Consider the following 16185-nt stretch of genomic DNA (forward strand, 5'->3'; position numbering starts at 1 on the left):
GGTGCAGAATTGCACTTTTTGCAATTTAGCGAGTGCGAGATTGTTGCTTCACGACGCGAACGCGGCAAAACACCCGCTAAATCACCAAAACAACCGCAAAAGTCGGAAAACACACACAAAAATCACCACAAAGAAAATCAACTTACTTGTGAAATCAAATTTCGAATACACACGTGCACACCACAATATGGAAATATCAAAAATAAGAATTGCTACATTTTTGGGAAACAGGAATTCAACATTGAACCAAGAGAGCCCACAGAGAGGCTTGCAGTTTCATGTACCACTGACTCAACCTGGGCACAAGGGGTGAAAGCAAGGAAAAATGGGTGCAGGCCTATGGCACAAAGCTCACTGCCTGCCTTCAAAATGGCCGCTTGACCCCCATCCACATGGCCAGGAGGACCATGCCTCAAAATGGCCCCACCCAACATAGCCAGCCCCCAACCCCTACTCCAAAAAGTCAAAAAAGACAACACAAATCACCACATTCCAATGCCATCCATCAAGTTTCAGAAGGTTTATGCTGCCTGCTGGTGGTTTTCTGGTGCAGAATTGCACTTTTTGCAATTTAGCGAGTGCGAGATTGTTGCTTCACGACGCGAACGCGGCAAAACACCCGCTAAATCACCAAAACAACCGCAAAAGTCGGAAAACACACACAAAAATCACCACAAAGAAAATCAACTTACTTGTGAAATCAAATTTCGAATACACACGTGCACACCACAATATGGAAATATCAAAAATAAGAATTGCTACTTTTTTGGGAAACAGGAATTCAACATTGATCCAAGAGAGCCCACAGAGAGGGTTGTAGTTTCATGTACCACTGACTCAACCTGGGCACAAGGGGTGAAAGCAAGGAAAAATGGGTGCAGGCCTATGGCACAAAGCTCACTGCCTGCCTTCAAAATGGCCGCTTGACCCCCATCCACATGGCCAGGAGGACCATGCCTCAAAATGGCCCCACCCAACATAGCCAGCCCCCAACCCCTACTCCAAAAAGTCAAAAAAGACAACACAAATCACCACATTCCAATGCCATCCATCAAGTTTCAGAAGGTTTATGCTGCCTGCTGGTGGTTTTCTGGTGCAGAATTGCACTTTTTGCAATTTAGCGAGTGCGAGATTGTTGCTTCACGACGCGAACGCGGCAAAACACCCGCTAAATCACCAAAACAACCGCAAAAGTCGGAAAACACACACAAAAATCACCACAAAGAAAATCAACTTACTTGTGAAATCAAATTTCGAATACACACGTGCACACCACAATATGGAAATATCAAAAATAAGAATTGCTACTTTTTTGGGAAACAGGAATTCAACATTGATCCAAGAGAGCCCACAGAGAGGGTTGTAGTTTCATGTACCACTGACTCAACCTGGGCACAAGGGGTGAAAGCAAGGAAAAATGGGTGCAGGCCTATGGCACAAAGCTCACTGCCTGCCTTCAAAATGGCCGCTTGACCCCCATCCACATGGCCAGGAGGACCATGCCTCAAAATGGCCCCACCCAACATAGCCAGCCCCCAACCCCTACTCCAAAAAGTCAAAAAAGACAACACAAATCACCACATTCCAATGCCATCCATCAAGTTTCAGAAGGTTTATGCTGCCTGCCGGTGGTTTTCTGGTGCAGAATTGCACTTTTTGCAATTTAGCGAGTGCGAGATTGTTGCTTCACGACGCGAACGCGGCAAAACACCCGCTAAATCACCAAAACAACCGCAAAAGTCGGAAAACACACACAAAAATCACCACAAACAACATCAACTTATCAACTTACTTGTGAAATCAAATTTTGAATCCAAAAGGCCTCAAATCCAAATATCCAGCAGCAGCCACAAAAAGTAATCCTTCCCAGTCAAGATCGAATCCAAAATGGCCAGGAAAGGAAACAGGAACAGGAAGTTGGAGACTGGGGCACTTCCTTCACCCCTCCCCAATGGGAGGAACTTGCTGGACAGGAACAGGAAGTTGGAGACTGGGCCACTTCCTTCCTTCACTCCTCCGCCATTTTTATTTTTTTTTGTAATTTCCCGAGTGCGAGATTGTTGCTGCCCGCGCCGCGGGCCGCGAGCAGTGCGAACACAAGCAAAAAATCCGCAGCACGCGGATTTGCGGATTTTGCGGGAAATCCGCGAATCTCGCGGATTGCGGATTTACCGAAAATCCGCAAAATCCGCGAGCGGAACGGATTTTACGCCCATGCCTAACACTTTCTCAACCTCCTTAACACTAACACTGATTGGGTTAGGTCTTGTCCTACACATCTTAGCAAAATGTCCTTTTTTCCCACAATAATGGCATACAATGCCTCTTGCTGCACATTTAAAACTGGTAGCAATATGTCCAGGAGCACCGCACCTGAAGCATTTTATTTCTATTGTTACAATTTCCTTCTTGCCTCCAGCACTGGACATGTCCTTTTTCATCTCTCCAGTAGCATTCTTCATTGTGTTTGCACTAGACGGCCTCTGTACTTCAAATATAGGAGCACACTCCCCTTCAACCTTGCGACCAATTTTTGAAAGAAGTGTCCATTTCCTTCAACCACTTGGAAGCTTGTTCCATGCCCTTGACAACTTGAATAGCCTCTTAAAGATTAAGATCCTTTGTCAACAGTTTCACTTTACCCTTCAATTCAATTCAATAGAGACTTTATTTCGGTTTTGATTCAAACCATAAAAGTACATATACAATATGACATTTAAAAGATACATTTGTAAAAACAGTAGTAAAGTGCCGATAGTGCAAGGGTCAAATATATACATACAGAAAAAAAGAAAAATCATGAGAGATATAAATCATCATGGGAGTATCACTGATCCAAACAATTTCGCAGCTTTATACAAAGTTTTAAAAATTCGGTAACTTGAAGGATACTATCCTTATGCAAAAGTTGTAAGTACATAAGGGCTGGTCTGATCTGATTAAAATTAAGTATTTTTAAAAGAGCAACCAGATAGCGTTTGCAAGGGTATTCATAAAAACTACATAAAAATATAAAAGGCAGCAAATCCTGTGGAGACTTTCCGTCACAGCCACAGGGCGCTGCAGATTTATTAAAAATGTCACTTTTTGGTCTAATGAGCAGTTGATGAAACAAATTCAACCTAAATCTGGTTAACAGAAATTTCTCATGAGAGGACAGTGAGCTAGACAAATAAGGCTCCATTGATTCACATGTTTTGAGCATGACCGATTTCCTTACAGTTGGATTTTGGAGCTCCACGCATTTCCTTTGTGAACTCCTGTCCGTAAGAAAAGCCTGTTTAATCGCCTTCACATCCCCTTTAACAATCCTGCTTGGGTGATCGAACAATTCCAAATGACCGAGCCGGGAAAAACTAGATTTCAAATACTTTAACCAGGGAGTGTCCAGTGCCTTATCCTGAGATAAAAAGTCTTTCATAATCAGATGAGTCAGTGGTATTTCCTCATTCAGCCACAGGTTTAGCCAACATGTCAGGGGACGTAGGGAAAAAATGTCACTTAAGTGTTGTTTCCCCAACTCTTCATGTACAGCATAGTTTGAGGTACCAACTGGGACACACAATAAGCGCTTCATAAAAGTATTTTAAGCAGTCTGCAACTGCACCCCTCTGACATTTCCCCACAGTTCGCTGCCATAGACAGCAGTGGCCACTGAGTTTGCGCTATATAATTTAATCATGGCACTAGTAGGTTTTTTCCCTAATTTGGCCGCAAAGTTAAAAATGGAGGCATTAACCCTAGCCAGTTCACCTTTCTTCTTGGCAAGATGAGGACCCCAGCTAAGTTTGTTGTCGAAAGTAACCCCTAGATACGAAAACGATTTCGTTTTAGGGATCCCTACATCATCTAGTTTAAACAGGAAGTTTCTGCTTGGCTTTTGACCAACTTGAATTATAAATGATTTGGAATTATTGATTAGTAAATCTCTTTCAGCCATAAACATTTTAAAAGCATTAAGTAAAGTTTGCAGTCCCCTCTCAGTTTTAGAAATTAGAACCGCATCATCTGCGTATAAAAGAACAGGAATACCCCACCTGCCAACTCTAGGACAGTCAGCATATATATTTTGCAAATCGCTATCTAAGTCATTAATTTAGAAATTAAAAAGAAAGGGGGCAAGGATACAACCTTGACGCACACCCTTTCTAATAGCAAAGTTACTGGTTACGCCCAGATCCTGAGAATACCTTACATTGGCACTAGTATTACTATGTAGATCTTCAAGAAAGTTAGTGATCCCAGTATCAACCGCCTTTTCCCTCATGGACTGCCAAAGCCTTCCCCTGTTAACAAAGTCGAAGGCGGATGACAAATCCATGAAGGCAAGGGGAATTGTACCCCTCCTTGCTACAGTATACTTGCTTAAAATTAAGAAGAGATTGAGGCACTGTGTTATAATCGAACGCCCACCGCAGAAGCCATACTGAGCAATAGACATGATGTTATTTGTAGTTGCCTAGTCTGACAGTCTCTGCAGTATTATTCTTCCTGCTATTGTGACCATGGAATCTATTAATGAAATTGGCCTATAGCAGAGTGGGCTGCCCCTATCCTCTTTCTTAAAGACCTGGACAATTGTGGAAACCCCCCATGAATATGGGCAGCCAGCTGACACAGCCGCATTAAAGACCGCCTCCAGGATGGGTGCAAATAAGCTAGGATCCAAACTGTACAAATCAGGGGGAATCCCATCCGGACCCGGCGCTTTCCCAGCTGTCAATCCTGTTATCCCGTCCAGAATCTCACCTCTTTCAAACTTGATAATACTATCCCTTTCACAGGGTGGGTAATTGGGGATTTCTGCCGGCGTGCAACTATATAAGTTTTTAAAGTGGTTTACCCACTCATCCTCAGTTATGCAGCATTCCAAGCCATCCCCAGGGACCTGTACCAGAAACGTTTTTTTTACCAGTGCCCAAAATCTGGAACTACACTTTAAGGTATCAGGGTCAAGGATCTCAGACCAAGCTTCTTGTCTTAAGGTATCCTTACGTGTGGCAATAACAGATTTATAATGTTTCCTACATTCTTGGACAGTCGATTTCACTCTGGGATTAGCTCCCAGAGCCAGCCTTAAATTGCGCGCTGCTTTAGAGCAGTCCTGGTTAAACCATCTAGGACCCCTGTCATCTATGTTTTTGGCAGGGGCCGTCAGCAACTGAGAAACTTTATGCGACAGGTTATGAAATGCACCCAGGACTCTAGTTGGTTCATTCCCAGCTGTAGTACGATTCAGGATTTCATCTGTGCAAGTTTCTGTTATATTTTTATACAGCCGCTGGGCATCGATCATCGACCATCTAAGGCGACGTCTACCGTCGGTTGTGCTAAGCCTTCCAGGGACACCCTTCCTTGTTACCTTAACAACCCAGGGACCATTCAACCGGATGGTAAGAGGATTATGATCACTAAATTCATTGTTACTAATAGAAAACGAATCCACAAAGGACTGCATTGACAATGTAAGTAGCATATAGTCAATAAAGGTTCCTCGTCCATGCCCTTTAAAAGTAGGGATATCAAAACACTTGGTAGGGTCCCTCAGTTCCATAGCTACTGTTAAATTTAGATCATTCAAAAGGTCATTAATAAATCCCCTTCAGTAGTGTGTTCCATATGTAAGCCCTGTGAACGTATACATTGCACATCCGAAATACATTTTAGCAGAAAATCACCACAAAGGTGAACATTAAAGTCACCCATAATCAGAAGGTTGTGAATACATTCAACCATAGAAGCTGAGATAAAGGCATTTAGTGCCGCTACTTGGCTCAGAGCTGAACATAAGTTTATACCGTTCTGAAAATTAACCAGACCTGCCGAGCAATTGTCTTTGGTTAGCATCAGACCAATAATGCCTGTATTATCCGTTAGAACTCTGCGTATATTACAAGGTAAATCAACAGAAATAAATGTGACTAATCCCCCCTTTGGCCTACCCCTGCTAGATGGAGACGCAGGAACATAGAATGATTTATAGCCTTCAAGGAAGAAGTCACAATTAGTTGACCATGTCTCTTGGAGACAAATGATCTGAAATTGCTTGATAAAACGAATCCAGTTACAGTCTCCCATCTTTGAAGCTAAGCCCGCAATGTTCCAGCAAATTACATTACTGCCATTCCTTATGTCCACAAGGGTCGCTACATGTCCTTCATCTGCCACTTGATCATTTTCCAGCCCCACACACCCCTTACGTCAGTCACACGCCTCCAGGCCAGAAAACAGATCAAATCTGTTTCGGGTGTCCACATTGAAGCCATTCCCACAATGAATGCCAGCATTGTGACTAGTAAATGATTCCACATTAGGGACATTCCTACAATGTGCATTAACATTATACAGATAGGAAGTCTTAGCTGTCGGTATCAGGGACTGAGGCTGTGATCTAATTTTCCTAGCAGCTGAGTGGACTACATTCATATGGGCATAGAAGTGACCAAGAGGACGGACACAAACACTGTCCGTATTATATACTAGAGAGGCCGCCCTTAATAGTACTGTTGCCACATGTTGCGGGTGCCTAAAATTAACCACAATACAGTCCCCGCTAGTGGTCTTACTGGATGGCCCAATCCAGTTCACCCTACGCGTTGAAAGAATTTGATCGGAGAATTTAGATGTAAAGCCACAATTTTGACTCAACCACGCAACTGTTTTATTTTTTAAAGAATCATGGGACTCCCCATATGGCTGGGCAGAGAAGTCATCAATAGGCGGAACATTTGTTAGGATCACCACATAAGGGGCACAATCAGGTGGTAAGTTAATATAACGACTTCTCCTTGTTTGTATAGAGTCGGGCCTACCTTCAGACTACTAAGGGTTGTCTAAGCTGTTCCGTTACTAAAGGTTGGGCAGAAGGAGCAGTTTCCATAGCAGGTGTTTGATGACTGATTTGCTGGACTTTCTCTCTCACAACACTCTAACCCTTATCCGCTGCCTTGGGTGGAACCGCTGTAGCAGTAGCCAGAAATGCTGATCCACCCAATCTATCCACTTCTAACGACACAGTGTCCAGCTTGGTGGTAAGCGGTCTCAGCATCTCTTCTATTTTAGCCTCTATTTTTGCTACTGTTGAGCTCATAAGTAGGGTGAATTGTTCCAAATCTATAAACGTACCCCCCTCTTTATAACCATTCTCAGGGCAGGAACCAGGAATAGGGTCATTACAAGCAGAACGTGGAGGAACAGCTCTCTTTTTACTATTCTTCCCCCCGCGTTTAGATTGCAGTTTTCTGCATAGTCTCACACGTCTAGTAGTTGGTAATGTCTGCTCTAAATCTTCCAAGGAGCTATCAGACGAGACGTCCGGCGTCTCCCTGTGTACCTGTGCTACTATGAATATAGTAGCCCGGTCACTAGCGACATCGCTGTCTCCCAATGAAGAGACCCCGGGCGGAGACAAAACCACGTCTAGTAACCGAGGTGGGCTTACTAGGCCCAGAGAGGCCCTTCTTTCATTGTTGATTTGGTTCACTTTTTTAACCAGAAAGTTATCCATAGAGCCCAGAACAGAGGCTAGCTTATCAGGTTTAGATTTAGACATTACACACCCTAGACCTTGCACAATTAAAAGTATATATAGTAAAAATATAACCAAAGCGTTAAGGCACCTTACACGTTTTTATATAAAAAACAATTAAACACCTAACACCAAAGTCTCACAGTAATCATGGAAATAATAGTCAAGTCCTGACCAGGGTCTATGGCCCAGCCCAGTCTCTTCAGGGCTCTGAGGGCCTAAGAGGGCCCGCCCTTTGCCCGGGCTTAGCCCGCGCGCGTCCCGCGATGCGAGGGCCCCCGCTGGTTATGAGCGCCTTCAGGCGCGGACAGGGCGTCGGCGGCTTCCTGCCGGAAGTGCTGCTGGGACCTGTAGTCCCCCCCACTCAGCGGCCGCGCCAGATGTCAGGAGGCTAACGGCGGCGGGGAGAGACCGGTCCAAATGCAGGGAACTGGCTGCGCGGAGCACCACACGGAGCAAAGCAATCCCCCGCAGTCTGCCAGCAAAACACGAAAATCCTGCAGCAGCGGCCCCCGCGGGTAAGTGGCAGCGTTAGATGATGACCCCCTTTTATCATTAGTACATCTTCCTATCTGGTCCTTAATGAGGGAATCACTTAAGTTTTCAAATTTGCAAGTTAAGGATAATCCACGTAATGCTGCTACATATGTGTCAATATCTTCCTCCAGAAATTGTGTCCTCGATAAGAACTTGAGCCGTTCTATTACTACATTAATCTTAGTAATAAACTGTGTGTGTAACATGTGTATGGACAATTCATAAACGTTATTAGGCTGACTATCTCTCATTCCCAAGGAACCTCTGGTAGATTTTCATACAACCTTCTACCTTCTACCCCCAAATGATGTAATAAAATAGCTTGGTGTCTAACAGGACCATACCTATCACCACCTATAGCCAACATGTAAGTAAAAAATAGTTTCTTCCACTGTTCCCACGGAATATGTGGTGAACCAGGCGTGGCCAAAAAGGTTGGAGGTGATGACATAGCTTGATCAGACAAGTTTGAAACTTGTAATGAAAATATAAACAATACATTAAAATGATTAATTAAAACAATGAAGTAAAACAATAAATTAGTAAAATAGACTAACACAATGAGCTAAAATGAAAAATCACTTCAAATCTCATATGCAAGTCTTTTCTTTTTCAGTGTCTTTCCCTAAAGTCCTTCTTCTTTGTTTGTGGCTATATGTGGCAATATTTTCTCCTTTTGTCCTATCTCTATTTTGCTTTCTGTGTGATTTCCTTTTTATCTGTCTTTATCGTTTCTCCACAGGTGCAGAAGCGGGAGCAGAAAACAAGCTTGGTAAGTAGAGATCTTGTTTCCTTTTAGTTTAGTATTTATTAATTTCCCCTTTATCACAGCGGCACTCAATGTTGTGCCCGACGCGCACGCACTATTCATTACATCGGCACTCAATGTTGTGCCCGACACGTGCATACTTATGACCGCGGCTTGACAGCGTGATAAGCTATCATTTTTAAAGCCTGGATTGTGCTTGACATATTCTTGAAATGAATAATCTTAAAAGGCATTAGGCAAAAGGAATTCCTTCTCGCATTAGCGCTCCCTTTATTAATTCAGATGGCGCGCTCAATCTACACACACGCAATAAGGGAACAAGTGCAGAAGACTCTTCAGGTGCTCGTGGCGTGTCTCGAGGGCCACCTTTTCAAATGGTCACCTCTTTAAACAGTACCAACGGGTGACATGTCTAAGCAGGTCAACGCCGTCTCCTCCTCCTGCTACAACACCCTCCGCATGCTCCGCAGGATCTACAAGTGGATCACGACCGAAAGAAGAAGAACGGTGACATAGGCCCTCATCAGCAGCAGACTGGACTACAGCAACGCACTCTACGCAGAAATCCCAGCCAAACACCTACGACGACTACAACGCATCCAAAACGCCTCCGCCCGACTGATTGTCAAAGCGTCCCGCCGCAGCCACATCACCCCCCACCTGAGAGACCTACACTGGCTCCCCGTCGACAAGAGGATCACCTTTAAGCTCCTCACACACGCACACAAAGCACTCCACAATGCCGGACCAGCCTACCTGAACAGCAGACTCAGCTTCCACACCCCCACCCGCCAGCTCCGCTTCGCCAGCCTCGCCCTCACCACTGTCCCCCGCATCCAACAAACGACCTCCGGCGGCAGATCCTTCTCCTACCTTGCCGCCAAGACCTGGAACACCCTCCCTACACACATACGGCAGACCCAAGACCTACTCGCCTTCAGAAGACTCCTCAAGACCTGGCTCTTCAAGCAGTAGCAGCACCCCCCTCCTCCCCTCAGCGCCTTAAGACCCTGACGGGTAAGTAGCGCGCTCTACAAGTACTCTGATTGGTTGATTGATTGAACAGGGATACAGCCGTGGGATTTTAAGGAAATCCCATATCACACAGACATATTCTGTAGAGGAAAATCCATAAACATCCAATATCCATTAAACTGTCATAGTTTCCGTGAGTTTAAAACGATCCTACTGGTTGCATAGATCACTCATTATACAAATTTGTTTAGACCAGGGGTGAGGACATCATTCAGTCTGCCCCCTGCGGAGACACAGCTCGTCGCCAGAAAATGTAGTAACCACACTACTCCAGATGCTTGTCCAGTGGCGTTTATTTCATGTAGATGTCCCCCGTAACAGCTGTGTGCACCACTATGTCTCAACAGTACTAAAGCCTTCCATAGAACCCTATGGGTCATGACACTCTAAGCCCTACCTGGACATTCTAGTCCAGGTTTACACTGCAGCATTATTTAATAACACTACAATAACTTTAGAAAGCTATCCAAGTGGTAGCTGTGGAGAGCTCCAAGTGGTAGCTGTGGAGAGCAGCCTTCAGGCTTAGTCTTGAAGGAATGTTAAGCAGCTTGTTTTACCAGAATGCAACCTTATAGTATTGATTAAATGAAAGGAGAACCACAAAGTAGTTATAAAAATGTGTTTATTAGTATAACACACTAAAAGTAAGACACAGTATCCTTTCCACGAAGATGCTCATAAAGCCCACAATACTGTAGCACAGAAACAATCGCAAGTAGCTTTAATACACAGTGGGCTCCAGGGGGAGACCAAACCATATACTAAAATAGTGGTATAAGAACCATGACTCTAGTCAAGACAGTGTCTAGAGGATGTAGAATCACTGGGACTCTAAGGAACCACCCAAGGTGAGTAAGTAGGGACCCCACAGAGGACGGGTGCAGTGTGGTGTTAAAACCCCTTAATATCCTTACACTCCACCCATCCTCAAACTCTGAAAAACACCTCACTCCCCTAAACTCCACTCATCCAAGAACCCTAAAACCCCCTCCCCACCCATAAACATTACACATTCCTGATACCTACAAAAACATCTCACCTGCCCTAAATGCCACTCATTTCTAAACCCTAAAACCCCCTTTCTGTGCCTGAACACCACCCATTCCTGACCCCTAAATCCCTCACCAGTCCTAAACTCCACCCAAGTTTAATATGATTTTGGATTTTTCCTTAAAAGTGTCTTTCCTTTAAATTGTTATCTTTTTGTATTTACTTAAACTTGTATTTTATTAAAATTATTTTTTCATGATTTGGTTTTCTCCAATGTGGTTTATCAGTTTTTGTTTTTCCATTAATTCACATAGATCACTCACCTACAATTCAAGCGCGCCAAGATTGTTTTCAAAATTGATTATTTTCTGATGTCAAGCATAGACCTTCATCTGGATTTACATGTGCTAATACTGGCATGTTTTTTTTGTACCACTCACTTGATGAACTCATTCTTAACTACAGGGGTAACAAGAGGAGGGTGTTTGCTCTATTAGAGCATGGGGGCGGGGGATAAAATTACATTTATTACATCATACAGGAATCCAACTTCTATTTCACACAGAATCAGGGATCAGTAGCATCCCTGTTAGGCATATTGGGAGCCTTTAATGCCTTAATAAGGGCTAGAACCATGAGATACATAGCTTGAGACAACAGATGCTAGGAAGAAGAGTTGTTGCAGTTAATGACACTCCTTCTGGAGTTGGAATCCCAATATCTCCCTTCCATGTACCATGATCTACTCTGGAACATTGCACGCAACAAACCAATGCTGGCAAAACTTTCTAGTGGGCAACCTGAATTTCCTCACAGAGCCGAGAATACCAGCGGGGAAATAAGATGAGTAAGATGCTACACTGGCTTTGGCTGGGCTTAGCAGGTTAGTCAAAGGTCCTGCCCTGCACCAATGTCCTGTTCCCTATTTCTGGCCAACTGCTTCAGCTTACAGTCTTTGACCATGGGCACTGGGGTCACAGAAAAGACACTTGAGAGAATATATTTGGATTCCTGGAGCCCTGAAGGAGATTGAAGCTTCAAATGAACCCTCATTGTGACTTCCATGTGAGCTCAAAATTCTCAACAGTGAGTGACGGCTGAAAATTAAATATTTTGTTTATTTATTAAGTACAAAGCATCACCTGTGTTATTAAGCACATTTAGCACCACCAAATTGGTGTGGCAAATATCTCACAGGCATCATTTTACACACCCTAATCATAATTTGGAACACCCCTACTTAAAAGTACTACTTTTTAAGTGACACCTTTAGTAATAGAGTTGGTCACATTTCTATTATTAAAAACAATAATAACATTGTGTTCCAACACAGAATACATAGACATTAAATCAAATTACGATGATATAAATTGTGATACTCACTGAACAAGTACTGGATTAATTGGCATATCATTGGTGACAGAGACAATTCCAGCCTCAGCGATATTGCCAGTGAAATGTATACCAGTCACACTTGTCACTTTGTTTCCAGGGAATTCAGCAATGACATTCACAAGGCCGTGTTGATGAGACCAGGTTCGGGCTTGACCCGCAATAAGGATACCTACACCTTTCTTTATGGACATGATGATGTCCCTATATTGACTATCATCATAGGCATTCATGCAATACACCCCAAAGCAGTCTGAGAACTGTGCACTGGATTGAACCTTATTGCCATGAATTGTCTTCTGCAGCAAGTCAAAGCTCGTGTGGATTCCAATCAGTGCATCGCGCGAGGGTTTGAGCCATTCCAAAGCATTCTGAAGGAAAGAGGTGAAGTTGCGACTCTTCAAGTAGCCTTCATGTGAAATGACCACCACTCGGCCCTTCCCGTAATGGGAGGCAGCAATGAGGACCTCCCCTTTGGGACTAAGCATTATTGGGAATGCTTTATCGCCACTGAGCAGCAGCTGGCATGGGGCTTCATGCTCAGTAAAGTCCAAAACATTGAGACCTTTGATCAGATTCTTGTATGCTTCTGTGGGAGTCATTTCCAATGGTTTGAGATTCCTAGAAGCAAATTAGAAATATCCTGTTAAAAGGCAGATTGTTGGCATGTAAAACTACTTAACATGGATATCAAGCTTCAGCACCTGGTTAATTTAACACTTTGAAAAGCAATAAACAGGAAACAGGATAATGTGCATACTCAACCTTATATGTCATAAGCAGATATAAAACAAATCCCTTCAAGGTCAATAATTGGATAGGAATCCTGCTTTGGCACAAGAGAAGGTACAGCTATCAAAGTCAGACTTCCATTCGAAGACAAAAAGGAAGATCTCCCATAATGCAACAAAAGATATAAAACAAAGTTGGAAAACTTTATTAGATATTGTCATATCGCCTGTCATGACTTCCGCAATAATTCCTACAACATCTAAGAGATAGCTCATTTATCAAGGATAAGCATTGAGCTTCAAGGATTTCAGATCTTGTAACTAAACAGAGATATGTGCTTAAAAGAAATATTTTGATTAAACACAACTTCAAGTTGAAAAATACTGAATCATGGTACCATCGCTTAGGGATAGCAAAGTTAGATATCTCACTGTGTAGTCCAAAAGATTGGAATGACAAACTCTAATATAACATTACTTTAGACTGGGTGGGTAAAAGTTTTTCAGGCATTCCTATGCTGGAAATGGATAGGTCTTGATGTGATTCTCTCAATAACACTAAGCACTAGGCAAAATGCCGCACAAGAAACTACTGTTGTAGGTGTCTCAATGTTAAAATATTTATTAGCTCAGGCTTCATGTGCAGCAGTTTCATTTGGAATCAGCCTTTCTTACAGGCACTACTGTCTATGTGGCTCAGATCAATGCACAGACATATAGTAAATCAGTTGTTTTTTACTTTTCGCCTCATCCCACTGCGGAATCTAGTGTGTTGCATACCAACTTGGACTTTTTTTCCTTTTTCTCCTTCTGGCTGCAGCTAGAGGCGAGGAGCTTGTAACTCTCTCAACTCTTGATGACAGGGGCAATTAATTAATTATTACATGTCAAGAACCATAATAAACATTCTCTGATCCTGCCGCCTTTCCTAATGAAATTCTTGTTTATATAATCCTTTCAACATCTTATTACAAAGTGCGTGCAAATTTCTTGCTGGCAAACAAGAAATTGGAACTTTTTCACCTCATCCTCCTGCTCTCCTAGAAGCGAAGAATGTATTAGCACATCTACCTGCAAGTATACTAATCCTGGAGTGTGGGCTCCAGAAAGTCTAACAGAGTGGATCTATTCCTCAGTACGGTCTGTAGGTTGAGCCTTTTGCTGTCTGTGACATTGATCTCTCACTTCCTCCCTTACATGTTAGTCTATCCTTTCCCCATTTGTTTCTCTATGTTTGCACAACAAAAGAAATTTGGCCGAAGACAAGAGCCATCTATGCTCCCAGGTGCACTTGTTTGACGGTTGCCTAACAGCTACTAGGTATGGGTTGGAAGGAGCATGGGCCAGGTCATATGCCACCCAGCATCAGTCTATTTACCCTGTCCTCTGGACATTTCACCCCAGTCATCGAAGAAAACATTGAAGAGGACAATGAGTCTTACTTATTTGAGTCTGTTAGGGCCTGGAAGGGTCCTGGGCCAGAAACGTTGCCCTAAATCACCTAACAACTGGTTAGCTTTTGTCGAACCATAGATGTGTCCCTCTTAAAGAGCCTCTTCCCATTGAATGGAGGGATAGCTGATCTTGAGTGTAATCCTCCCTTATTAGACTGAAGCCATGAGCTACAGTAGCCGTTGTGATTTAATCCCTTCCTCAAATGCAGCAATTATGCACTCACACTCACAAGACACTCATCTTCTCTTTCTTCTGCCTAAAGCTCGCCTAACACACCTATACCCACCCATCCCTCACACCCAACCGCAGATCTGCTCCTCTTAATTCTCAGCCAATGTACGCATCCCCACAACAACATTGTGACCAAAGATCTTCCCTACCAAACCTGTTTCCCAGTTTCACTGAACACTATCCCGTACTATACTACCAATCACAACAGCACCCCCACTACATTATTTCCATCTACAGGCTTTCCCAAAAAATATATCCGGCTCTGTCCTACACACCCCCAACCATCTTTGTCTTAATATTTCTATCATTAAATACAATTGCTATTATCGTATTCCGGCAAATTGCCAACACCTCACTTCAAAAATCTCACCAACCTTTTGCAGGAACGCACACTGCTCCCTGTTAATAATTACACCTTACGTTTGTTAATTCAATCTACCACAAAGAAACTGGAGGAAATGCATGCAATTGTTTCCTTGCAAACAACAGTCTAACCTCATTAACCAACCATTACGTTTGGATTAATCACTAATCTTGGGCTGTGGCACTGCCTAGTGCCTGGCATAAAGCGTTTTAATACCTCATTGGGGTAGTTAGCACCCTGTAAAAGCAATTACATTAAAATACAATACAAGTCTTCAAAAAGACTGAAGGCCTTGGATTCCATTACTTAATATAGAGTTCAAATATAAAGATCAGCAGTTTATGCAAACATCATTTGACCTCACACCGAAGATCACATTAGATACCCCTTTATATTGCGCAAAGCACACCCTCCCCTGAAGGTAACCGAATCTTAACCTCTTTTTCCCGTGTCTGACTTGCCTTCTCTAATCCAAAAGATCATTTTGTGATTAAAGGAATTGCTTTGCTCTATATGTATATTGCCCCACTGCATATAATGAATCCATTAATTTCTCCTAATCAACCTGCATATCCCTGAAATTTGTCAGCAGGAATATACATGATTTATGTTCACTAGTTTAGACTATTAATCCCACAGTGTATCAGTGTAACAATGTAATCTCACTGAGCTTGCAACTTAATCTTTCCAACACCTAAATTTAACCCAACCGTAATTCAACTTCTACAATTCGCAATGAACTGTAACCTGTACACATGACTGGACTCTGGTCAACGACTTGTTGTAGGGGGTGCGCTGGATTTAGGAATAGTATCATTTACTATTCCTACTCCAGTGTGTGCAACAGCAGGGAAGGTGTTGGATTCTAAAACCAACACCAGTGCCCTCTTCAGCAAGTTGTTTAAAATATTTGAAATGTAATGGTTCGGGTTGTAACAAAGCGGTCATTGTAACAGCCACGTTGTAAAGGCATGCGATGTAAGGCATGCGTTGTTGTTGCTGTTTCCTTTCTGCAGCAAACATATAACGAGGAAAAAGCCTCCATGGATTGTTTTTGTGCAGGAAGTTTTCCCTTCCTGCATAAAAACAATCCTGACAACAACGCAGACACTCTTGCCTCATGGTGCAAGGGTGACTACTTTGGCGCTAGGCT

General features: G+C 43.1%; 1 protein-coding gene across 1 annotated transcript in view; it reads right to left on the reverse strand.

The window, feature by feature from the left end:
* Positions 1–12867, reverse strand: part of LOC147721184 (TRPM8 channel-associated factor homolog) — a 376336-nt gene extending 363469 nt beyond the window's left edge. The window contains 1 exon segment of the mRNA XM_086964671.1: positions 12243–12867. Coding sequence (XP_086820797.1) covers positions 12243–12853 — 611 coding nt within the window. The 5' untranslated portion in view covers positions 12854–12867.
* Positions 12868–16185: the final 3318 nt, after the last annotated feature.

The sequence above is a fragment of the Lissotriton vulgaris genome, chromosome 4_1 (assembly GCF_964263255.1).
Source record: "Lissotriton vulgaris chromosome 4_1, aLisVul1.2, whole genome shotgun sequence".
NCBI lineage: Eukaryota > Metazoa > Chordata > Amphibia > Caudata > Salamandridae > Lissotriton > Lissotriton vulgaris.